The sequence below is a fragment of the Lithobates pipiens genome, unplaced genomic scaffold (genome assembly GCF_037356315.1).
Source record: "Lithobates pipiens isolate NorthernLeopardFrog02 unplaced genomic scaffold, aLitPip1_a1.2 Scaffold_28, whole genome shotgun sequence".
NCBI classification, from domain to species: Eukaryota; Metazoa; Chordata; class Amphibia; order Anura; family Ranidae; genus Lithobates; species Lithobates pipiens.
Genome location: NW_027507789.1, coordinates 65,055,403 through 65,080,320, shown reverse-complemented (window position 1 = coordinate 65,080,320; position 24,918 = coordinate 65,055,403). Strand labels below are relative to the sequence as shown.

Sequence of the window (24,918 nt, the reverse complement as noted above, 5' to 3'; positions counted from 1 at the left end):
GCGAGGAGGAATAATAGCCGATTACCGACTCCGTTATATCGCATGATCAGCTGTCATTGGCTGACAGCTGATCACGTGATAAGGGGTCGGGATCGACCCCTTGCTCTGATCGGTGATCAGGCGAGTCTCAGACTCGCCGATCACAGAGCGTGCCGCGCGCGCCCCTCAGGGGGCGCGCAGGCCGCTCGTGCACGGGACTACGTCAATAGACGTAGTCCCGGAAAAGGAGATCCGTGCTGTAGCCGTCATTCGGCTATAGTGCGGGTCCCAAGTGGTTAAATTGTAATTTTAACAGAAACTACCCAAATGACCCTGATCAAAAGTTTACATACCTGCTGATTTGGGCCTGATAACATGCACACAGGTTGACACAAAGGACTTTGAATGACTATTAAAAAGGTAACCATCCTCACCTGTGATCTGTGTGTGTGTGTGTGTGTGTGTGTGAGTGGTTAACGAGTGTCTAGAGCAGGTATGTCCAAGGTCCCTGCCTGGTGTGCTGTGGGATCAGGGCTGTCAGATGAGCCCAATCCCGGCACTGTGTGAAGCTCCGTCAGCTTCAAAAGTGAAAGTAAAGTGCAGGGGACTGTGCTGTGCTCTCTGCTTCCCCCTACAATGCAGTACCCGGCTGAATGAGGAAGCTGGAAAGGTACTGTGATACAAGCTAGATTCGTTTTAAAAAGGCTTTATGTGTCTGTATGCGTGTGTGCATGTGCGTCTGTATGTATGTATGTGTGTATATGTATGTGTGCATGTGTATGTGTGCATGTGTATGTGTGCATGTGTATGTGTGCATGTGTATGTGTGCATGTGTATGTGTGCATGTGTATGTGTGCATGTGTATGTGTGCATGTGTATGTGTGCGCATATGTGTGCGCATATGTGTGTCTGTATGTATGTATGTGCATATCTGTATGTGTGTGTGTGTGTGTGTGTGTGTGTGTGTGTGTGTGTGTGTGTGTGTGTGTGTGTGTGTGTGTGTGTGTGTGTGCGCATGTATGTCTGTCTGTATGCATGTATGTGTGCATGTCTGTGTATGTGTGCGCATGTGTGTGTGCGCGCATGTGTATGCATGTATATGTATGCATGTGTCTGTGTATGCATGTCTGTATGTATGTATGTCTGTATGCATGCATGCATGCATGCATGCATGCGTGTGTGTTCATATGTCTGTGTGTCTGTATGCATGTGCGTGCATGTGTCTGTATGCATGTGCGTGCATGTGTCTGTATGTAAGTATATGCATGTGTCTCTATGTGTATGCATGTGCATTTGTCTGCATGCGTGTATGTATGCATGTGCGTGCATGTGTCTGTATGTAAGTATATGCATGTGTCTCTATGTGTATGCATGTGCATTTGTCTGCATGCGTGTATGTATGCATGCGACAAAGGCAAGATAATTCTTGTTGGTGAACCAAGGGCTTGTTGGAGGGGCAAGGGATCTGGGTGGTTGCATGCTGCGTATAGGGCAGCCCATGCATTTCAATGGGCTTCCCTACCCACAAAAATGCAGGGAAAGAATTTACCGCGATTTTGCTGCGTTTTTTAGTGCGATTTTGTGCAGGGCAAAAGGTCACCAATGTTAAAAGAAGAAAAACGACCAAATCTGCTCAATTCGAGCGACAAAAAAGGGTCTGGAACTTCTTTGAGCTTCAGGCGACATGGGAGTGGAGATGTGAACCATCTCCATTGAGAATAATAGATTTTTTCCCCTCTAGCGTTTTGTAGCTTCAGGCTTCAAGCTACAAAACGCTCAGGTGTGAATGGGGTCTAAAGAGCAGAGCATTTGTCTGTGTCGGGAACGAGCGAGACAAAGGCAACATAATTCTTGTTGGGCAGTGTATTAGTGCTCGGACGGACACACTCAGAACGAATTTTAATGGTTCAAAGAATGTCAGGAAAAATGGGCAACCCTCATCCATGTTCACTTCATCAAATCTGGCCCTCTTTGAAAAAAGTTTGGACACCCCTGGCCTAGACTGACAGACCCTTGCATCTTTCATCAAGTGCTGCACTGACGTTTCTGGATTCTGAGTTATGGGGAAAGCTAAAGAATTGTCAAAGGATCTGCGGGAAAAGGTAATTGAACTGTATAAAAACAGGAAAGGGATATACAGTATCTCACAAAAGTTAGTACACCCCATACATTTTTGTAAATATTTTATTATATCTTTCTCATGTGACAACACTGAAGATATGACACTTTGCTACAATGTAGTAGTGAGTGAAACGCTCGCATAATGATGTAAATTTGCTGTCCCCTCAAAATAACTCAACACAGCCACTACCGGTGTCATGTGACTCTTTAGTGTTACAAGGTCTCAGGTGTGAATGGGGAGTAGGTGTGTTAAATTGTTGTGGTGTTATCACTCTCACATACTGATCACTGGTGGAAGTTCAACATGGCAACTCATGACAAAGAACTCTCTGACGATCTGAAAAAAAAAAAAAAGAATTGCTGCTCTACATATAGATGGCCTGGACTATAAAAAAATTGCCAAGACTCTGAAACCGAGATGCAGCACGGTGGCCAAGACCATACAGCGGTTTAACAGGACAGGTTCCACGCAGAACAGGCCTCGCCATGGTCGACCAAAGAAATTGAGTGCATGTGCTCAGCGTCATATCCAGAGGTTGTCTTTGGGAAATAGATGTATGAATGTTGCCATCATTGCTGCAGAGGTTGAAAGGGTGGGGGGTCAGCCTGCCAGTGCTCAGACCATTCACTGCACACTGCATTAAATTGGTCTGCATGGCCGTTGTCCCAGAAGGAAGCCTCTTCTAAAGATGGTGCAGAAGAAAGCCTGCAAACAGTCTACCGAAGACAAGCAGACTAAGGACATGGATTACTGGAACCATGTCCTGTGGTCTGATGAGACCAAGATAAATTTATTTGGTTCAGAGATGGTGTCAAGCGTGTGCGGCGGCAACCAGGTGAGGAGTACAAAGACAAGTGTGTCTTGCCTACAGTCAAGCATGGTGGTGGGAGTGTCATGGTTTGGGGCTACATGAGTGCTGCCGCCACTAGGGAGCTACAGTTCATTGAGGGAACCATGAATGCCAACATGTACTGTGACATACTGAAGCAGAGCATGATCATCTCCCTTTGGAAACTGGGCCGCAGGGCAGTATTCAAACATGATAACGACCCCAAACACACCTCCAAGAAAACCACTGCCTTGCTAAAGAAGCTGAGGGTAAAGGACTGGCCAAGCATGTCTCCAGACCTATACCCTATTAAGCATCTGTGGGGCATCTTCAAATGGAAGGTGGAGGAGCGCAAGGTCTCTAACATCCACCAGCTCCATGATATCATCATGGAGGAGTGGAAGAGGACTCCAGTGACAACCTGTGAAGCTCTGGTGAACTCCATGCCCAAGAGGGTTAAGGCAGTGCTGAAAAATAATGGTGACCACACAAAATATTGACACTTTGGGCCCAGTTTTGGCATTTTCACTTAGGAGTGTACTCACTTTTGTTGCCAGCAGTTTAGACATTAATGGCTGTGTGTTGAGGTATTTTGAGGGGACAGCAAGTTTACACGGTTATACAAGCTGTATACTCACTACTTTACACTTTACATTGTAGCAAAGTGCAATTTCTTCAGTGTTGTCACATGAAAAGATATAATAAAATATTTACAAAAATGCGAGGGGTGTACTCACCTTTGTGAGATACTGTAAAAAGATATCCAAGGAATTGAGAATGCCAATCAGCAGTGTTCAAACTCTAATCAAGAAGTGGAATATGAGGGGTTCTGTTGAAACCAAACTACGGTCAGGTAGACCAACTAAATCTTCAGTCACAACTGCCAGGAAAATTGTTTGGGATGCAAAGAAAAACCCACAAAACTTCAGGTGAAATACACGACTCTCTGAAAACATGTGGTGTGGCCGTTTCAAGATGCACAAGGAGGCACTCGAAAAAAGATGCGCTGCATGGTCAAGTCACCAGAATAAAGCCATTACTATGCAAATGCCACAAAGTATGTATTCCGCTTACAATATACCAAACAGCAAAGAGACAAGCCTCAAACCTTCTGGCACAAAGTCATTTGGAGTGATGAGACCAAAATTTAGCTTTTTGGCCACAACCATAAACGCTTCATGTGGAGAGGAGTCAACAAGGCCCATGATGAAAGGTACACTATTCCAAGTGTGAAACACGGAGGTGGATCGCTGATGTTTTGGGGATGTGTGAGCTACAAAAAGGCACAGGAAACTTGGTCAAAATGTATGGCAAGATGAATGCAGTATGTTATCAAGAAATACTGGAGGAACATTTGCATTCATCGGCCAGGAATCTTCGCATGGGACGTACTTGGACATTCCAACATGACAATGATCCAAAACACAAGACCAATTAGACCTGTCATTGGCTACAGCAAAATAAATTGAAGGTTCTGGAGTGGCCATCTCAGACTCCTGACCTCAATATCATTGAGCCACTCTGGGGAGATCTCAAAACGTGCAGTTCATGCAAGACAGCCCAAGAACCTACAGGAACTGGAGGCTTTTTGTCAAGAAAAATGGGCAGCTTTACCATATGAGACAATAAAGAGCCTCATCCAAAAATGCCACAAAAGACTTCAAGCTGTCATTGATGTTAAAAGGGGGCAAAACACTGTATTAAGAACTGGGGTATGTAAACTTTTGATCAGGGTCATTTGGCTAGTTTCTGTTGTCATTATGATTTAAGCACTTCAGCCTCAGACGATTTTACTCCCTTCCTTACCAGAGCACTTTTTGCGATTGGGCACAGCGTCGCTTTAACTGGCAATTACGTGGTCGTGCGACGTTGCACCCAAACAAAATTGACGTCATTTTTTCCCACAAATAGAGCTTTCTTTGGTGGCATTTGATCACCTCTGTGGTTTTTATTTTTTGCGCTATAAACAAAAAAAAAAAAAAAAAACACTCAATATTTTATACTTTTTGCTATAATAAATATCCCATTTAAAAAAAATTAAAATAAAATTGTTCCCTCAGTTTAGGCCGATATGTAGTCTTCTACATATATTTTTTGAAAAAAATAAAAATAATAATTAATCAAAATAAACGTATATAGATTGTTTTTTTGCAAAAGTTATAGCGTCTACAAAATAGGGGATATATTTGTCTTTTTTTTTTTTTTTACTAGTAATGGCGGCGATCTGCGTTTTTTTTTCGTGAATGCGACATTGTGACGGACATATCGGACACTTTTGATACAATTCACATTTACACAGCGATCAGTGCTATAAAATTGCACTGATTACTGTGTAAATGTGACTGGCAGGGAAGGGGTTAACACCAGGGGGCGCTGCAGGGGTTAATATGTTCCCTATGGGAGTGATTTTAACTGTGGGGGGGAGACAGATCTGTGTTCCTCTGTACTGGGAACACACCATCAGTCTCCTCTCCACTGACAGGACGTGGATCTGTGTGTTTACACACACAGATCCACGGTCCTGCAGTGTTCTCGGGCAATCGTGGGTAAAACACAGCCGATTGATAATAAATAGCTTCAGGTAAACACTAACCACGAGTGAAAGAGAATTTTTGTGTTATTCATATACTCTGAAAAATGGCCAAGAAATGATAAATTCTGTCAGGGTATGTAAACTTATGAGCACAACTGTACACCCCAAAATATAACTCAATAGTCCTGTGATGAACATATTTCATAAGTACAATTTTTATGTAAAAAAAAAAAAAAAAAAAAAAAAAAGATAAACTGGGGGTGGGGGGTAAACCAATCCCCTAAAAGTCAGATTGTCCTTTAATTTAGAATAGCCACCCTCTCCCTTATTTGATGATACAGTGGCCCACACAGGATTAGTAATCAGTTTCCATAAACGGTTAGTTTTACATTAAGATAAGATCAAGTGAGGTTTGTGCCAAAAGCATTTGAACACAACAGCCCAATTTACATAGGTTTATCATAAAAATTCTGGAAAACATTTCACTTTGCTTGCATTAGGATTTGACACTTAAAGCGTGATTCCACCCTAAAGTGGAACCTCCGCTGATCGGATCCCTCCCCCCCTCCGGTGTCACAATTGACACCTTTCAGGGGGGAGGGGGGGGGTGGAGATACCTGTCAAAGACAGGTATTTTCACCCACTTCCGGGCATAGACTCCCGTGGGAGTCTACGCCATTTCCTGCCCTGCCGCGCTTTCTGCTGGGACACACACGGGTCCCAGTGACAGCGCGGAGAATTCCTATTGCGCGGCGCGGCTCGCGCATGCGCAGTAGGGAACCAGGAAGTGAAGCCGATTCGCTTCACTTCCTGATTCCCTCACCTAGAATGGTGACTGCAGCAGCCGAGAGCCGAGCGATCGATCGGCCTCGGCATCGCTGGAACCCGGGACAGGTGAGTGTCCATTTATTAAAAGTCAGCAGCTGTAGTATTTATAGCTGCTGGCTTTTAATATTTTTTTTTTTTGGTGGAATCCCTCTTTAAGCTGGCCATACGTGGATCAAAATGCGGAGTTCATCAGGGTCCGGCTGAATTTCACTAAACGTATGGGCCAACTGGCTGTACATAAGTCAATCTAATGAACGACTTGTGTACAACCAGCCTGTCAGGAATCTGAACAAACCTCCTGAGGAGGCTGTATATGAGCCACAATAGAAGGACCTAGCTCAAGGAGATCAAGTCCAATGAAGGCTTCCAGGTGTGCTTTAATCACCTATAGAGAGGACCTGCAACAAAATCTCAGCTTATGCTGTCTGCCAGTGAAAAAGAGCTTCAATTGCACGACCTAGGTGAGGTTTAGTGAGATAATATAAATGAATAAGTCAAATATTGTCAACAAATCAGTAAATAATATAAGTGACAAATAGTGTTCATCCCCTATGGGACAAAAAATAATTTTCAATTACCCAAAGACTGAATCCATAAATAAAACAAACAGTGTTAGGTGAATAAATTAAACAAATGTCCACAGCGTATGAACACACAATTATATTTATCAGTGGTGACTATGGTTATAAGTCCATATGTTCTGCAGGGTCAAAGCAAAAAACTTCAAAGAATTCCTTCCCAAATGGTGGAAAATAAGCAAACTATACCTGAACGGCAACAGTTTTTCTTTGTTCTATTTCTTCTAATACAGCCTCCACATGTAAGCGATATATGAAAAATGACCAAATGGCAGCTTACCAGATCCAAAGATCAAATGGGCATATATCAGAATATATCAGAGTGGGCTTTTTAATGAAGAAGCTTTGATATGTTAAACCTATTGCACTATATACGTTTTTTTTGCCCTATATGGTGGACAGAGGACGTTTTTTGGCGCACTCAGCCAGTGAAGCCAGGCGAGTAGTGTGGACGGAAAACAGCTGAGCATGAAGCAGGAGAGTGATCACCTTTGATTGGAGAGCAGATCGTCCTTGCTGTGGAAGAGAGTGGGATATCGCTTGGTGTGGAGGTTTTATTCTGATATACGCCCATTTGATCCTTGGATCTGGTAAGCGGCCATTTGGTCATTTTCATATATCGCTTGCGGGATTACATGTGGAGGCTGTATTAGAAGAAAGCCGTTCAAGTTAGTTTGCTTATTTTCCACCATTTGGGAAGGAATTATGAAGTTTTTTGCTTTGACCCTGCAGAACATATGGACTTATAACCATAGCCACCACTGATCCATATAATTGTGTGTTCACACACTGTGCACATTTGTTTAATTTATTCACCTAACACCGTTTGTTTATGGATTCAGTCTTTGGGTAATTTAAATATACCCCCCCCCCCCCTTAGAGGGATGAACGACACCATTTATCACTTATATTTACTGATAATATTTGATGATTTATTTATATTATCTCACTAAACCTCACCTAGGTCGTGCAATTGAAGCTCTTTTTCACGTAACCCTATATTCAGGTTTTTTTTGTTGCAGCACCTGGCAATGTTTTATCAGCTTTGAGTGTTTTTTCAGGTGGGGTTTATTTACTCCAAAAAAAAAAAATTTCACATAACCTTTGTACATTGTTGCACATTGTGTTTATTTGAGGTCATTTGTACCTCGTTAATCAATTATCACCAGTTAGCGTAGATTTTTCCTTTATAAACAATATGCTGTCTGCCAACAATCCTGGGGCACATTGGTTCATTCAGCGATGGCGTCTTCATTCCATTCAAGAAATGAGGAGCATGAGCCTCTCTTTCCAGAGAAGGGACTACTGACTGAGGAGAAGCAGGTAGCAATGCAACGTCTCTAATGGACACTGTACGAGTGAGAGCAGTATAAATAGAACATGCAAAATATGGCCCATTGAAAATAGAATGCTTAAAGTTGGAAAACATTGATTTAGAGTAGGGGTGCACCGAATGGGTTTTTTGGTGCCGAAACCGATACCGAAAATGAAAAATACACTAGGCCAAAAACTGATACCGAAACAGCACCGATACCGAAAATGACTGTTTTTAAAAAATATTCTCATACAGCAGATGGTCAGAGACTGCGGGCATGGTACAGGAGATGGTCAGAGACTGCGGGCATGGTACAGGAGATGGTCAGAGACTGCGGGCATGGTACAGGAGATGGTCAGAGACTGCGGGCATGGTACAGGAGATGGTCAGAGACTGCGGGCATGGTACAGGAGATGGTCAGAGACTGCGGGCATGGTACAGGAGATGGTCAGAGACTGCAGGCATGGTACAGGAGATCAAAGCAGCCTCACCAGTTCCCCTCAGATGCAGCCTGCCTAATAAAAAATACATGCACAGTGTTTTCCATGTATTCCAATGGCTTTAGTTCACACCATGCAGTCAGTTTCCGGTGCGGTAAAAAAAGCACACGGAACTGCATCTTGTGTGAACTGGCCCCAAGCTACTTGGTTCCGTTCCAACAGACTTCTATTGGGAATGCTCATATCGTTACCTCTACTAGCAATAAGTTAACCCTTCCCCATTCTATCACATGGCGATAAAAACCTAGCTGGGTCAAAATCAAGATTATTATTATTTTTTTTTTTTATATTGCCAATAAAGGGAGTACAGCCTTTGTCCTGTGACCTGGTTTATATAGCATGGCTACATTCACATAAGTGGCCAGAGGTAGATAGTTTCAGAGACAAACAAATCACTTTTGGATGCAGCAGCACTGTGATTTAGCTGCGGACAAAACTCTGCAATGCTTGCCCTGGGCATACTCTTTCCCCTTCATGCAGCTTGCCAGTGTCTAAATGCAGCCTTACCCATGCCCGGATCAGAGCGGTGATCTCCGTGTGTCACGGAGCTGTGCATTGAATTGCCTGGGCGGCTGCAGTAACAATGTCCCGCCTTCTGTAATCACGTCACGCTGATTCAATGTCCCGCCATTGGATCAGTGTACCGTCTGTCACAGGAGGCGGGACATTGTTACTGCAGCCGCCCAGGCAATTCAATGCACAGCTCCATGACACACGGAGATCACTGCTCTATCGGGCGGGAGGAAAGGAGGAGAGAGGACAGAGGAGGGAGGACAGAGGACTGGGGACGAGCCAGGAAAACACCTGTGCAATGGGCGGCACCAGGGGGCAGAACCCCTCGCAGGCCCCGTCCCTATTTTAGGCAAGATTTTCCTTTCGGCAATTTCCATTTTCGGCCGATATGTTTCGGCGGCCGAAATTTCGGTGCATCCCTAATTTAGAGTGTTGTTTTTTCTGAAAAGGTAAACTAATGAAAAAAGGGAGCACCATACAGCCCCTCCCAGTCCCCAATGTACTTACCTCCAGCGATTCTGAACTGTCTTTGCCCATGCAGCAGTCCAGGGATTTTAAATCCCTGCTCTTCTCCCTGTCCCAGTCTGTGCAGTGCTTCCGGGATGGACCAGAGTGAATCCGATTGGTCAGTGCCTGCACAGTGAATAGAGCGAGAAAGTGAATAGTAGAGGGAGAAGAGTGGGAATTTCAAATCCACTGCACCAGCTGTGTGGGCACTGACAGCTCAGTATCACCGGAGGCAAGTACAGCACAGACTGGGGAGGAAGAGGCGGGGATTTACCCTTTCTGTAAATATGAATGAACACTTTAATATTGTCAGAGTGCTGAATAGAAAGGTGTACACTTGCCCATACATACAACCTTTGTATGCATGCCAAATAGTTGTTACATACTCTGCTTTACGTGTCCTGCTGGATGACTCTTCTTCACTCTTCTGCAGGTTCACAAATATGCTGTGAGACTCATTAAACAGTTTACGCAGGACATGAGAATAGAGATCTTCATCGTTACTAACAATATACATGAATGGACACTTGCTCTGCTTAGGGGGTTTTTCATCTGCAGAGTAAAAACAGTAAAAACATAAAATAAATAATTGAAAGGTACTTTTTAATAATGTTTAAAACTACGAGTCAAGACATTGTTTTATTATGTTTCCAATGCATTCCAAAAGCTAGCCACACTCTGTTTTTTTTTTTTTTTTAGAAAGCTGGCTGAAAAAAAACACTAACAAAAAAAACAAAAAAACAAACACGATTAGATTCCTCCACGTACATAAATGAGATGGATGGAGGATTTCCCTGCCCCCACTGGACATTGTATTCTGACAACTGAACCGCTGCTGTCAGAATACACTGATCCCTACAGCTACTGATCGAGAAAACATTTCCAGAATGTCCCTTCAACAGAAGTCTAACAATGTCTGTCGAGCGGGGCCAGCTACACGCTGAAATTCAGCCAGTCCATGTTGAATCCGATGGATTTCAATCAGTGTATGGCCAGCTTAAGCTGTATGTGTGACAGCTGCTCAATAGACACACAGCAAAAGACGGATTGTTGCAAAATTTCTTCCGATATATGTGGGATCTTGTACCAGAAACGGGGACCTCCTTATTGACAAATAGGGCTGAAGCATTTGGTCGTTGAAATCCACCCCCCTCTCCCATGTAGATTGTAATCTTGGACACGTTGGCTTTTTAATGGGACCTCATCTTCTTTGAACCTCAACTGTAGATGTCCACCATCCATGATGACACATGTGCACATTCCTGTTATGCTTCCACCTCAAGGCCAGCACTTTGTTGCATCTCAATGTTGCTCTTTCCCCATTTCGTAGTTTTTAATATCTAGGGATTGTGGGAAGCCCTTCCTGTTTTTTAAGGAGGTTCCGCAGGCTAGGGTTTTTGCAAAGTATAGATGTTTGAAAAGAGGCAAGGTGGTATAATAGTTATCCAGGTATAAGTGATAACCTTTGTTCGGCAGTGGGTATGCCAGGTCCTATATAATTTTTCCAGTTGTGTCCATGTAGGCCAGGTACTCAGAGGGCTGGAGCTGGAAATCATTTGTATATGCGGAACGCATACAGATATCCTGTAACTCTCTTGCAAATTTTATAAAACCGACTCTGTTTCCTTTGCTAGTAATATATAGTTTTATTCCTAGCTGGCCTGAAAAGGGTACCAGGTATTCATCCACACATATATGCTGATCGGGGACATAGAGTTCTGCAAATCGTTGGTAAAATAAAATTTATGAGTGGGAAAATTTTTATATAATTTATCAATTTTTGATGATGATTTTCGGGGGGGGGGGCACTGGGTATTGGTGCTGAAAGGAAGAAAGCTCATAATCATTTCGTATCGGGACCTGGGCATTACGGCAGAATAAATGGGCATGTGGTAGTAAGCATGTCCAATTTTTTTTTTTTGTAAGCTCCATGTTTATGGTGAGGCCCATAAACAATTTGAGCTCCTCCAAAGTCAAATCTCTCCACTCAAAAGGACAAGCATATGATGATTGGGGGTTGTTGGCAATATGCTGCTGGGCATATAGATTGGTCTGGTCCACAATGAATTGCAGCAAACTGTCAGGGAAAAACAGATAAAAGCAATCAATTTCTGTGAATATTTGGGCATTGGCCTGCACACCTGGTTGTGCAGTGAAATGGGGGAATTCTTGCTGATCCCGAATTGGAAGGGAGCCATGTTGGGTTGGCAAGACCAGCTGGGAGGCATGCAGCGGCCCTGGCTCTATAGGGACACGATGTTCCAGTGCTGGTAGTTGGGGTATTTGCAGGTTCTGTGCTGGTACTTGGGTGTGATGTGGCACAGCTGGTACTGGGCATTTGTTCCCAGGGCCTATCGCTGGTGGCAGCTCTGGTACTTTGCCATTTGTTCTCAGGGCCCAAAGCTGGCGGCAGCACTTGTACTGGAACTTGGATCCTGGTTGCCAGCAGCTGCCTGGTTTTCAGAGCGCCGTGCCCTTTTAGGAGGGACCCATTCTTCCTCCAAATAATTTGCTGATCTTCTGCTATCAATCGGTTCAAATCCTGAATTTTATTCAGAATCAGAATTGGAATCTGAGGAGAACTCACCTCTGCTCTCATCAGTTGTGGAGAGGATATGGAAAGCCTTCTCAGTGCTATTTACTTTTTTGGACATGCTGTTGGCTGTGCGACAGGTGGCGGTCACTGATGGGAAGTGTGATGGGTGGCAGGTGACGTTCACTGATGGGTGACTGGCCACGGTCACTGATGGGCGCACTGCGGACAGTCACTGATGGCAGTCTCTGATGTGACTGGTGCACTTTATGGGGTGACAGTTTGGTGATAGAGGACAATGTGCAGACACTGACACTACACAGATTGGTAACTCACTACTCCTGGCTCTTCTCTCCTCACTCTAGAAACTGTGTGTGAGAGGAGGGAAGAGCCAGTAACAGCTAGTTACCGGTTCACATTTGTGATCGGCTGTGAATGGATAACAGCAGATCTCATGGTAAAATCCGCTGGCCAATGGCTATTTACCAGTGTCAGTGACGAGCGGTGTTCTGACATGATGGCAAGTATGCGCCGTGTGCAATGGGGCAGTACCATCTGTGATTACATGGTAAACCGCAATGCCCAATGGCTGTTCGCCCCTGACAGTGACAAGCTGTGTCTCGGTGACATGCCGCTACCGACATATGAATAAGAAAACCCACGATGGCAGGGGACTTGTAATTCTTAATGGACTGTGAGGGCGCTGTTGTAGTCCACTGGCATGTCCTCCAGCTTTCTAACAGAAAACCTGTATGGCAGGAAGGGCAAGAAAGCTGGGCCCACCAAACTATTTAAAGGAACAGTAAAGCTGAAGATCAGTTTTAATGATACATTTACAGTACGTCCAGTTTACAATTATTAAAGTCTCTATTTGCTAATATATTTTACACATTCTACTACATATACTAATAACTTGCAGCTAAAAAATACATGACTATAAAGTTAGTCATGTCACTGGTTCCCCTCAATAATGTATTGATTACATTTACATGCTTATTGACTTTATTAGGTTTATTAGGTTTATTTACTAAACTTGGAGAGTGCAAAATTTGGTGCAGCTGTGCATGTTCACCAATGAGCTTGTAACTTCAGCTTGTTCAATTAAGCTTTGACAATAAGGCCGGGTTCACACCGCTGCGATGCGGGAACGCCGCGAATCCGCGGCGTTTTCCCGCATCGCATTACTCCCGCCGGCAGTTCACACTTCCCTATGCGGACGGCTGGGAGTGTCAATGATATGTTAATGACACCCCCAGATCCGTCCGCATATCGCAGTGCGATCTGCCGACTCGCACAGGAATCGGATCGCATGGTGTGAACCCCCATGCGATCCGATTCTGTTGCGGACCAAAAAAAGGGTCCCGTGCGAGTTTGCTGCGGGAGCGATGCGAATTCAGCCATACTATCTGTATGGCTGTACTCGCATCGCTACGGAGATCGGATGTGATTTGCGGTGCGAATCACATCCGGATCTCCCCCCGCAGCAGTGTGAACCCAGCCTAAAACCTGAAGGCTGACTGGTTTCTATTTAGAGCTGTGCCAGATTTTGCAGTCTCCAGTTTTAGTAAATCAACCCCGCATATGTTACTTTTTAAAACAAAAATGCTGTGTGCACCTTTAATCTCGTAATCAGTTTCATATAGAAGCAATTCTCCTGGTCCCCAGCTGAATCCAGTGCTTCTGTTTTGCTGTCCTAATCCAGGTAAGCTCTGCAATGAGACAAATCGTAACAAGAGATTACTACAAGAACTAAAACACTATGGGGTCTTTTTAAAACATTCATTTTATAACTGAATGTCATGTTGACGTATGTTTTCTAAGAGATTAAAGTGTCACTAAAGGCAATTTTTTTCCTTAGTTTTAGAAACCCTGTCAGTTTTTACTGCTGTCTGTACCCCCCCCCGTTAGGGATATTCACCCTCTCCATTTGTCCTGTTTACCATTATCATTGAAAGGAAAAAATAAAAAATCCCAAATTTTAGGGGTTGACATCAGAACAAGAACAGGGAAGTTTTCCAACGGAGAAACTAGTTTTAGTGATGCCGGTGACGTGTCAATATAACTTCTACTTGGGGGGATTTCCTCTCACTTCCTGTTTTGGCTATGGGACAGGAAGTGAAGGGAAATCTCCCCAATGGGAAGCAGGTGGCAAAAAAAAAAACTGACAGGGGTTATAACCCTCCTTTACTCTAGCCAAAATACAATTAAAAGTTATACTTCATGCGTTATAAATTAGCATAATTGTATGTATTGTTTATATTTGACAACGACAGCTTTTTCATGGACTGTGCTAAAATTATGCACACATGTTGACGCTGTCAATCATTAATTCTAGCGCTGTCATTAACACAAAAACATCTGACACTGGAATGTGAAGATTTACACCATTATAGGCTGTGTACAGGTCAACAAATGACACCTTGCACATCGATAAAGGCAATTAAGGCAAGTGTGGAGGGGTGCTATACACAGTATATACAGCACACAGGTATAGTCTGTATATACTGTACAGCACAGGACAGGCACACTCAGTATATACACAGCACAGAGGAGGATGGGCACACTCAGTATATACACAGCACGGGAGGATGGGCACACTCAGTATATACACAGCACGGGAGGATGGGCACACTCAGTATATACGCAGCACGGGAGGATGGGCACACTCAGTATATACGCAGCACGGGAGGATGGGCACACTCAGTATATACGCAGCACGGGAGGATGGGCACACTCAGTATATACGCAGCACGGGAGGATGGGCACACTCAGTATATACGCAGCACGGGAGGATGGGCACACTCAGTATATACGCAGCACGGGAGGATGGGCACACTCAGTATATACGCAGCACGGGAGGATGGGCACACTCAGTATATACGCAGCACGGGAGGATGGGCACACTCAGTATATACGCAGCACGGGAGGATGGGCACACTCAGTATATACGCAGCACGGGAGGATGGGCACACTCAGTATATACGCAGCACGGGAGGATGGGCACACTCAGTATATACGCAGCACGGGAGGATGGGCACACTCAGTATATACGCAGCACGGGAGGATGGGCACACTCAGTATATACGCAGCACGGGAGGATGGGCACACTCAGTATATACGCAGCACGGGAGGATGGGCACACTCAGTATATACGCAGCACAGGAGGATGGGCACACTCAGTATATACGCAGCACAGGAGGATGGGCACACTCAGTATATACGCAGCACAGGAGGATGGGCACACTCAGTATATACGCAGCACAGGAGGATGGGCACACTCAGTATATACGCAGCACAGGAGGATGGGCACACTCAGTATATACGCAGCACAGGAGGATGGGCACACTCAGTATATACGCAGCACAGGAGGATGGGCACACTCAGTATAAACGCAGCACAGGAGGATGGGCACACTCAGTATATACGCAGCACAGGAGGATGGGCACACTCAGTATATACGCAGCACAGGAGGATGGGCACACTCAGTATATACGCAGCACAGGAGGATGGGCACACTCAGTATATACGCAGCACAGGAGGATGGGCACACTCAGTATATACGCAGCACAGGAGGATGGGCACACTCAGTATATACGCAGCACAGGAGGATGGGCACACTCAGTATATACGCAGCACAGGAGGATGGGCACACTCAGTATATACGCAGCACAGGAGGATGGGCACACTCAGTATATACGCAGCACAGGAGGATGGGCACACTCAGTATATACAGCACAGAGGAGGATGGGTACTACCCTCAGTATATACAGCACAGAGGAGGATGGGTACTACCCTCAGTATATACAGCACAGAGGAGGATGGGTACTACCCTCAGTATATACAATCCAGGAGGATGGGTACCCCCAGTATATACAATCCAGGAGGATGGGTACCCTCAGTATATACAATGCAGGAGGATGGGTACCCTCAGTATTTACAGCACAGAGGAGGATGGGTACACTCAGTATAGCCAGAATGAACAGACTTGGAATGGTTAAGTCAACAATCCTGACGATTGTGTGTACAGATGCCACCTTCACCATCTCTGTGTACAGTTACCCACTGTGGTGGGAGCTGGAGGACAGCTATATGGGTTGATGCGAACGTACCTGAGGCAGCACTGGCGGGATGAATCCAAGTGAGAAGTAATGGGGGGGGGGGGGGGACTTTTTGTCAAGTTTGCCATGGACTGTAGAGGCAGGCAGGTGGCAAGATGAGCACCAGCTGAACTTTGCTATATATATATATATATATATATATATATATATATATATATATATATATATATATATATATACATACATACATACATATACATACACACACAGCACTGATCACAAGGGCAGCAGGAATCTGGCCCTAATGGATCAGACCCTGGAGGTGCTCCATGACTCTCGTCTATGAATGGTGTCACTGCTCGGCTTCTACATCTGCACGCTTTACTGGTTCCCCCCCCCCCCATAGTTGGACCTGTCATGTAATGAAATAAGAACCCCCCATGTGTGTTGCCATATTTTGGTAACCTTTTTGGGGGTGCGCCCCCTTCTGCTCGATCTAGGAATGTGTCCAATGCAGCCCACTCATTAGCAGTGTTGCCATGTAGAAGGGATCAATGCTGGGCTTGTGGTGAATAGATGTGTGCATGGCAGCGGCTCAATCAGTCAGCAGTTCGCGCACACAATGTAGAAGCGAAGCCTGCCGCCTCCCCGGTCCCCTCCATGCACAGTACATCCCACAGGACACGGACACACTCACTATCTCAGCCGGCTCCACGTCCAGCTCCTCCATGGTTCTCCGCCGTCTTCCTGATTCCCGCTACAGCTCACGGTCCTCACGAAGGGCCCCAGGTCTGCCCTCGCCACTGCCTGATACCAAGGCATAGAACGCTACAACAGGAGTGAGTAAGGGCTGAGCTCGGAGTCATAGAACACACTATAAAACCCATATTCCGATTTATATTCCAGTCACTGTGGAGTACAGAATAATACTTTTAATATGACAGGCAGCCAGGGGCAGCTTTCAGAGTGCGGGCTTCTACTGTGAGCCACGGGGAGCCATGTGCGGGCTGTACATAAAATGTGGAGCATTGGATCTGTATATATACTACTAATATACGCAACACCAGGGGTGGACTGACAACTCATGGCCCCTGGGCAATATGAGATTATGAGGCCACACATTACACACACACAGACACACAATATACACACACACAGGAAAAAAAAACACATTTTTACATACTGTCTCTGGTTTTATTGAGGCTGGCAACCCTGATGGGGCCCCTTAGTGGCATGCATGGTCAGGAAGCTTCCTGAGGACGCAGAGGGTGCTGCGAAACGCGTGGAGGCTGTGGTTACGATTTGAGGTGTGAATACAGGTTGGCGTAGAAAAGGGAGAGGAGAACGACCTGTTGAACATCATTGGCTTGCCCAGTTTTCACCGTTTACACATGGCTGGATAAGGTTAGTGTCAGCTAAATGACACAAAAACATGTGAGTGCAATATGTATTTTGGATTTTGTTATTAAAGTTTGAAACAGTTTTACGCTATGTTGGTTTCCATATATTGATATTTTTTATGAATACACTATAATTGAGGAATTGTTGATGGGACAGTGAATTAAGGAGTGGTTATCCATCGAATGAACCGAAGGCGCTTAGTAACGTGAGGTCTGGTGAGTGGCCATTTTATAAGGTGGTGGTGGTGGCACGAATAGTTCTGTCCGGTGGAAAATAAGGCATATGAACATTGAAGGATTTTTGTTTTTGTTTTTGATGATAACTTGAAGACAGGACTCTGTATCCACATGTACCACAGTGTGGGGACTTGGTATATGAACAAGAACCATTACATTTAAGGACTATTGGGACATAAGTGTTGTTTACACATTTTCCTTTTTTTCATTTCATTATATATTTTGTTTGGTTCGGTGTCCTGTAGGGTACTAGGAGTGGTCCTTGATCCACAGGATCACACACGCATAAAATGAGTTGTGAGTCACTGCATTAATTGGTAAAAATAGTATATCACATGCACTATAGGTTATAGGAGTTTAAGGGTTCCACAAAAATAATTAGGGGGCACAGTTCACAAACACAGTTCTAGGATTTTTTTCCTCATTTAGGTGAGGGGACACATGTGATTGCAGCCCACCAATAGATTTAAAAGGTAGAGGTGTATATATAAATTTTCATTGAGCGCCGGTACCTAAAAATAACTTTTTGTACTTTCACATCAATATGGACCATAATTGCAACAAACCGCTATTCCCTAGACATGGGCGCCGTCAATAAATTTGTTTCGTTCTGTTTCGATTCGTAATAAAATTAATTCGTACTTCGTGTCCGAAATTCCGTTCCGTTTCGTCCGAAATACGAATTGTCGTTAAGGTGTACGAACGTTCTTAAAGGCAAAAACATTGCTCATTATGCTTATTATGACTTGCAGAAGACTTCTGTGATAGAAGTCAATGTAAGTTGCCTGAAGACATCAGTGAAGGACTTTCATCCTCTCTGGGCAGGCTGCCAAGAAAATAACAAAATGATACAATGTTTCTTCTTCAATGGGCTGAACTCTGTGCGTAGAAGTTCTCAGTTTAACCATTTAAAGACTAAATCTTTTCTGACACTTGTTGCTTACAAGTAAAAATCCAGTATTTTCTGCTTGAAAATCACTCAGAAGCCCCAAAAATTATATATATTTTTTTAGCAGAGACCCTAGGGAATAAAATAGCGGTTGTTGCAATATTTTATGTGACGCGGTATTTGCGCAGAGGTCTTTCAAACGCAAGTTAGCCCTTTTTTTTCGGTCGACCTCTAGGGAGCACTGACATTAGCAGCATGACATACAGCAATGACACCTGCACCGTGATAGAGTGATCTGACACCAGCACCGTGATAGAGAGCACTGACATCAGCACAGTGATATACAGCACTGACAGCAGCACAGTGATAGAGAGTACTGACACCTGCACCGTGATATACAGCACTGACACCTGCACCGTGATATACAGCACTGACACCAGCACCGTGATATACAGCACTGACACCAGCACCGTGATATACAGCACTGACACCAGCACCGTAAGCAGCCCCAGGAGGAAGTCAGCATAACACAGGGATGGTGGGAGCCCCTCATAATAAGCAGCCCCAGGAGGAAGTCAGCACAGGGATGGTGAACTTTACAAACCTACAGGTCATATTTGCAGCCACAAAATAATTACTAGCTGTGCACACATAGTCCCACCACATGGCCAATGACATAACACATGTATGAGGTGAATCTGGGATCGACAACTACAAGCATTCTTTTTTTATATGTGAAATTCTGATAATTCAGGAATCTTGAGATAATGGAGGCAAGGGAAGGTCAGGGTAGGCAAAGAAAAGGGTGCAGGAGATGATCACCAGCACCGTGATATAGAGCACTGACACCTGCACCGTGATAGAGTGATCTGACACCAGCACCGTGACATAACACATGTATGAGGTGAATCTGGGATCGACAACTACAAGCATTCCTTTTTTTATATGTGAAATTCTGAAAATTCAGGAATCTTGAGATAATGGAGGCGAGGGAAGGTCAGGGTAGGCAAAAGAATCATCTCCTGCACCCTCTTTGCCTACCCTGACCTTCACTCGCCTCCATTATCTCAAGATTCCTGAAGTTTCAGAATTTCACATGTAAAAAAAAGAATGCTTGTAGTTGTCGATCCCAGATTCACCTCATACATGTGTTATGTCACGGTGCTGGTGTCAGATCACTCTATCACGGCGCAGGTGTCAGTGCTCCATATCACAGTGCTGGTGCTGGTGATCATCTCCTGCACCCTTTTCTTTACCTACCCTGACCTTCCCTCGCCTCAATTATCTCAAGATTCCTGAATTTTCAGAATTTCACATATAAAAAAAGAATGCTTGTAGTTGTCGATCCCAGATTCACCTCATACATGTGTTATGTCACGGTGCTGGTGTCAGATCACTATCATGGTGTAGGTGTCAGTGCTCTATATCACGGTGCTGGTTCTGGTGATCATCTCCTACACCCTCTTCTTTGCCTACCCTCACCTTCCCTCGCCTCCATTATCTCAAGATTCCTGAATTTTCAGAATTTCACATATAAAAAAAAGAATGCTTGTAGTTGTCGATCCCAGATTCACCTCATACATGCGTTTTGTCATTGGCCATGTGGTGGGACTATGTGTGCACAGCTAGTAATTATTTTGTGGCTGCAAATATGACCTGTAGGTTTGTAAATGTCATAGGATGCGCACGGTTAAAGCACTCCGGCGCACAGCTGTGTGCAAGAGGAATAAACGAAAGCACACAAGCACACACACACAGGGTGTGACCCCTCGCTGACCTATAAAGGAAGTGAGGTCATCCAAACACACTGCTGGTTTGTCTTCAGCTTCCTGTGATTCCCACGTCTGCTTCTGTTATCTGTATTACCCGTTGTGACCCGGATTGCCTTATCGACCTCGCTGATCTTCTCCTGACCCGACCTCTGGCTTGATCTTGGACTCCTGCTTTCTAACGTGTTTGACCCTCAGCCTGCATCTGGACTTACCTGCTGTCTCCTGTGTTCGACCCCCGGCTTGTCTTGAAATATCCTTCTGTCTCAGCGTTCCTGGTACTTGTCTTCTGATCTGGACTGTGTTTGACCCCTGGCCTGTCTCCTGGATTCTGTCTTTGCCTTACGGACTTGCTACCATTGCTTTCGGACCTTCCCACGGGACATCACCTCTCAGCTCTGCTCAAGCTACCTGCTGATCTGCTAGCAAGTGACTGTCCTACTGGTAGCTTGTGCCTCTTGGTGCAACCACTCTCTGTGCCACTTTCAGGGGTGGTCTGCGCCGAGTCGCAACAGCGACCGCTCTCGGCATCTTGGCCTCGGTGAGTACATTTATATGATAGTACAAACCAGCCATGACAGAGGCCAACAGAGCGGGTTCGCCATTAGAAGTCCTGTGCCAACAAGTCTCTGCACTCACAGAAGCAGTACAGAGACTACAGGATGGCTATGCGCAGATCGACAGCAGGCTTCAGCGACTAGCCACAGCTCCGGCACCCACAAATCCTACGCAGGCCTCAGTCAGCGATGCCTCCACACCTCATGTCCAGCCTCCACCCGGTATGATGATGGCAGTACCCGAACCACGAGTACCCACGCCTGAGCGATTTTCAGGCGACCGAAAGAAATTCAGAGCCTTTAAAAATGCATGTTCCTTGTACTTGGCTTTGCAACCCAGGACCTTTTCTTCAGAGATTGTCAAGGTCGGGTTTATTATCTCTCTTCTGGCTGAGGAACCCCAGGCCTGGGCCCATAGCCTTATGGAACAGAGAAGCCCCTTGTTAAACTCCACGGACACCTTCTTTGAGGCTATGGGACAATTATATGATGACCCTCAGCGTACTGCCACGGCTGAGGCTACCCTGCATGCTCTCTCACAGGGGAGAAGACCGGTGGAGGATTACACCGTTGAGTTTCGCAAGTGGTCAGCTGACACCGGCTGGAACGAGGCGGCCCTGCGTTATCAATACCGGTTGGGGCTCTCCGAGAACCTAAAGGATGAGTTGGCCCGAGTAGAGACTCCTGCCTCCCTGGAGGAATTAATCCAGTTGGCTACAAAACTGGACAGACGGATGTGCGAGCGGCGCTCCGAACGCCTCCAGGCCCCTCGGCCTAGTTGGATGCTTCCTAAGGCCACTGTCCCGTATCCGCCCATCCCGGTTCCTTCGGGTCCCTCAGCTTCGGAAGGGGAGCCCATGCAGCTAGGTTTGGTCCGTCCTCGTCTCACCCCAGAAGAGCGACAACAAAGACGCCAAGCCAATCTGTGCTTATACTGTGGGGGGCTTGGACATTTCATTCACAGCTGTCCCGTGAGACCCCGTAAGTTGCCCCCACGGTGTGTAATGAACTACCAGAGTGTTGGTCCTGCTCAAACTTATGTGACTCTCTCTGTTTCCCTACAGCTGGCAGAAGAGAAGATCCCACTCCCAGCCGTGATTGATTCAGGGGCATGTAGTTGCTTTTTGGACATCTCCCTCGCACAGCAACTACGCATTCCAAGCCAGAATAAAGCAACACATCTTCTAGTCCATTTAGCAGATGGATCTCTGCCACTCTCAGGTCCAGTAACACAGGAGACACTACCTTTGCTCACTATTACAGACTCTGGCCATAGAGAATTTCTACGCTTCGGCCTAATATCATCTCCCATGTTCCCTATCATCCTGGGACTTCCTTGGTTGCAGGCTCATGATCCCCAGATCAGTTGGAACAAGAAGGAAGTGTCCTTTACATCCGCTTACTGTATGCAGCATTGTTTTGATTCTGTTCCAGCTCCTTGTATGACCGTGGCCCCCACCACTGATCACCTGCAGCACATTCCTCAGGTCTATTCCGAGTTTAAGGACGTCTTCGATAAAAAGAAGGCTGACCGTCTACCACCACACAGACCATATGACTGTCCCATTGAACTGTTACCTGGTTCTGAGATCCCTTTTGGACGAATTTTCCCCTTATCCGAGACTGAACTAAAGGCTCTCAAAGCCTACATTGATGAAAATCTTGAAAAGGGGTTCATTCGCCCATCTTCTTCGCCAGCAGGGGCAGGTATTTTCTTCGTGGGAAAAAAGGATGGATCCCTTAGGCCATGTGTTGACTACAGGGAACTTAATAAAGTCACAATCAAAAATCGCTACCCACTTCCACTCATCCCTGAGTTATTCCAGCGCTTAGGATCTGCCAAAGTATTTTCCAAACTGGACTTGCGGGGGGCCTACAATCTCATTAGAATCCGTGCTGGGGATGAATGGAAGACAGCCTTCAGATCAAGATTTGGCCACTATGAATATCTTGTTATGCCCTTTGGCCTGTGCAATGCCCCGGCCACATTTCAGCATCTAGTAAATGACATCTTCAGAGACTATCTTGATAAATTTATAGTGGTATATTTAGATGATATCCTTATTTTCTCTGCTTCTCTTGAACTCCACAGGGTCCACGTGCGGAAAGTCCTCACCATCATCGGCTGTACCTTAAGGCGGAGAAATGTGAATTTGAGATAACTACAGTTCAGTTCTTAGGATTCATCATTTCTACTGAGGGCATCTCCATGGACCCCCAAAAGATCAAGGCAATCTTGGAATGGCCTGCTCCAAGGGATAAGAAAGCCGTGCAAAGGTTTATAGGCTTCGCTAACTTTTATCGCAGATTCATCGCCGGGTTCTCTTCAATAGTCGCCCCCATTACTCAGCTGACCCGCCAACATACCCGATTTCAGTGGTCTCAAGAAGCCCAAGTAGCCTTTACCAAACTAAAGACCTTGTTCACCTCAGCTCCTATTTTACGGCATCCCGATCCAGTATTACCATTCGTACTGGAAGTAGATGCCTCAGAGACAGCCACAGGAGCCATCCTCTCTCAACGACAAGGGCCTAAAGCTTTGTTACACCCGGTGGCTTTCGCATCTCGGAAGCTAACCCCACCGGAGAGGAATTATGACGTAGGCGACCGAGAACTATTGGCCATCAAGTTCGCCCTGGAGGAGTGGAGATACCTCTTGGAAGGAGCCACTCATCCCATCACAATATTCACAGATCACAAGAATCTTGAATATCTGCGGACTGCCAAACGCTTAAGACCCCGTCAAGCCCGTTGGGCGCTTTTCTTTTCAAGATTCCAGTTCCATATCTCGTACCGGCCCGGATCCAAGAACAACAAAGCGGATGCGCTCTCGCGCATGTTCCCTGAGTCTTCCCAGGTAACGGAGCCTAGTACGATCTTGTCTCCTCACAAATTCCTTCTACTCCCACAGCCTGACTTACTTACGGCCATCAAAACAGCTTCAGTCCATTGCAATGACCCAGTCCTATCTACCTTGGAAAAACGTGACAATCTGTTTTGGGCCCGAAACAAGGTCTTCGTTCCCCTTGAGATTAGGACTCAAGTTCTAAGGATTTGTCATGATCACAAATTGGCCGGCCACTTTGGGACACAGAAAACAGCGGAACTGATCTCTCGTTCTTTCTGGTGGCCATGTTGGAGACAGGACTGCCAGACTTACATTGCCTCTTGTGTACCGTGCCAGCGTAGCAAGGGTCCCAAGATCAAGCCCTGGGGTCTGTTAAGGCCTTTGCCCATTCCTGACCGACCTTGGGCAGACGTGTCAATGGATTTTATTGTGGAGCTACCGCCCTCGGAAGGTTTCACCACAATTCTGGTAGTAGTCGACCGTCTTTCAAAGATGGCCCATTTCCTACCTATGGTCGGTACTCCCTCTGCTCTGGAAACTGCCAATCTCTTTATTAAGGAGGTTGTCAGGCTCCATGGGGTTCCCAGCAGTATCACGTCTGATAGAGGTCCACAGTTTACCTCTAGATTTTGGAGAGAACTCTGCAAGATACTGGAAATCAAGATCTGTTTGTCATCGGCATATCATCCCCAAAGTAACGGGCAAACGGAACGGACAAACCAAACCCTTGAGCAGTATCTTCGCTGCTTTTGTTCAGGATCTCAGAATGATTGGTCGGCCCTATTGCCATATGCAGAATTCGCCTACAATAATTCTATTCATACAACTACCAACCAGACTCCCTTTTGGATCAACTGTGGGTTTCACCCTTCTTTCCTCCCCAACTCCATCCCAGAATCCACTGTTCCTGCGGTCCAAGATCG

General features: G+C 45.5%; 1 protein-coding gene across 1 annotated transcript in view; it reads right to left on the bottom strand.

Moving 5' to 3' along the window:
• Nucleotides 1-17,119, bottom strand: part of NUP85 (nucleoporin 85) — a 118,900-nt gene extending 101,781 nt beyond the window's left edge. The window contains exons 1-3 of the mRNA XM_077459336.1: nucleotides 16,993-17,119; nucleotides 13,853-13,946; nucleotides 10,091-10,256 (exon numbers count right to left, since the gene is read on the bottom strand). Of these exons, the coding sequence (XP_077315462.1) occupies nucleotides 10,091-10,256; nucleotides 13,853-13,946; nucleotides 16,993-17,025 (293 nt within the window). The 5' untranslated portion in view covers nucleotides 17,026-17,119. The remainder of the gene's footprint in view (nucleotides 1-10,090; nucleotides 10,257-13,852; nucleotides 13,947-16,992) is intronic.
• Nucleotides 17,120-24,918: the final 7,799 nt, after the last annotated feature.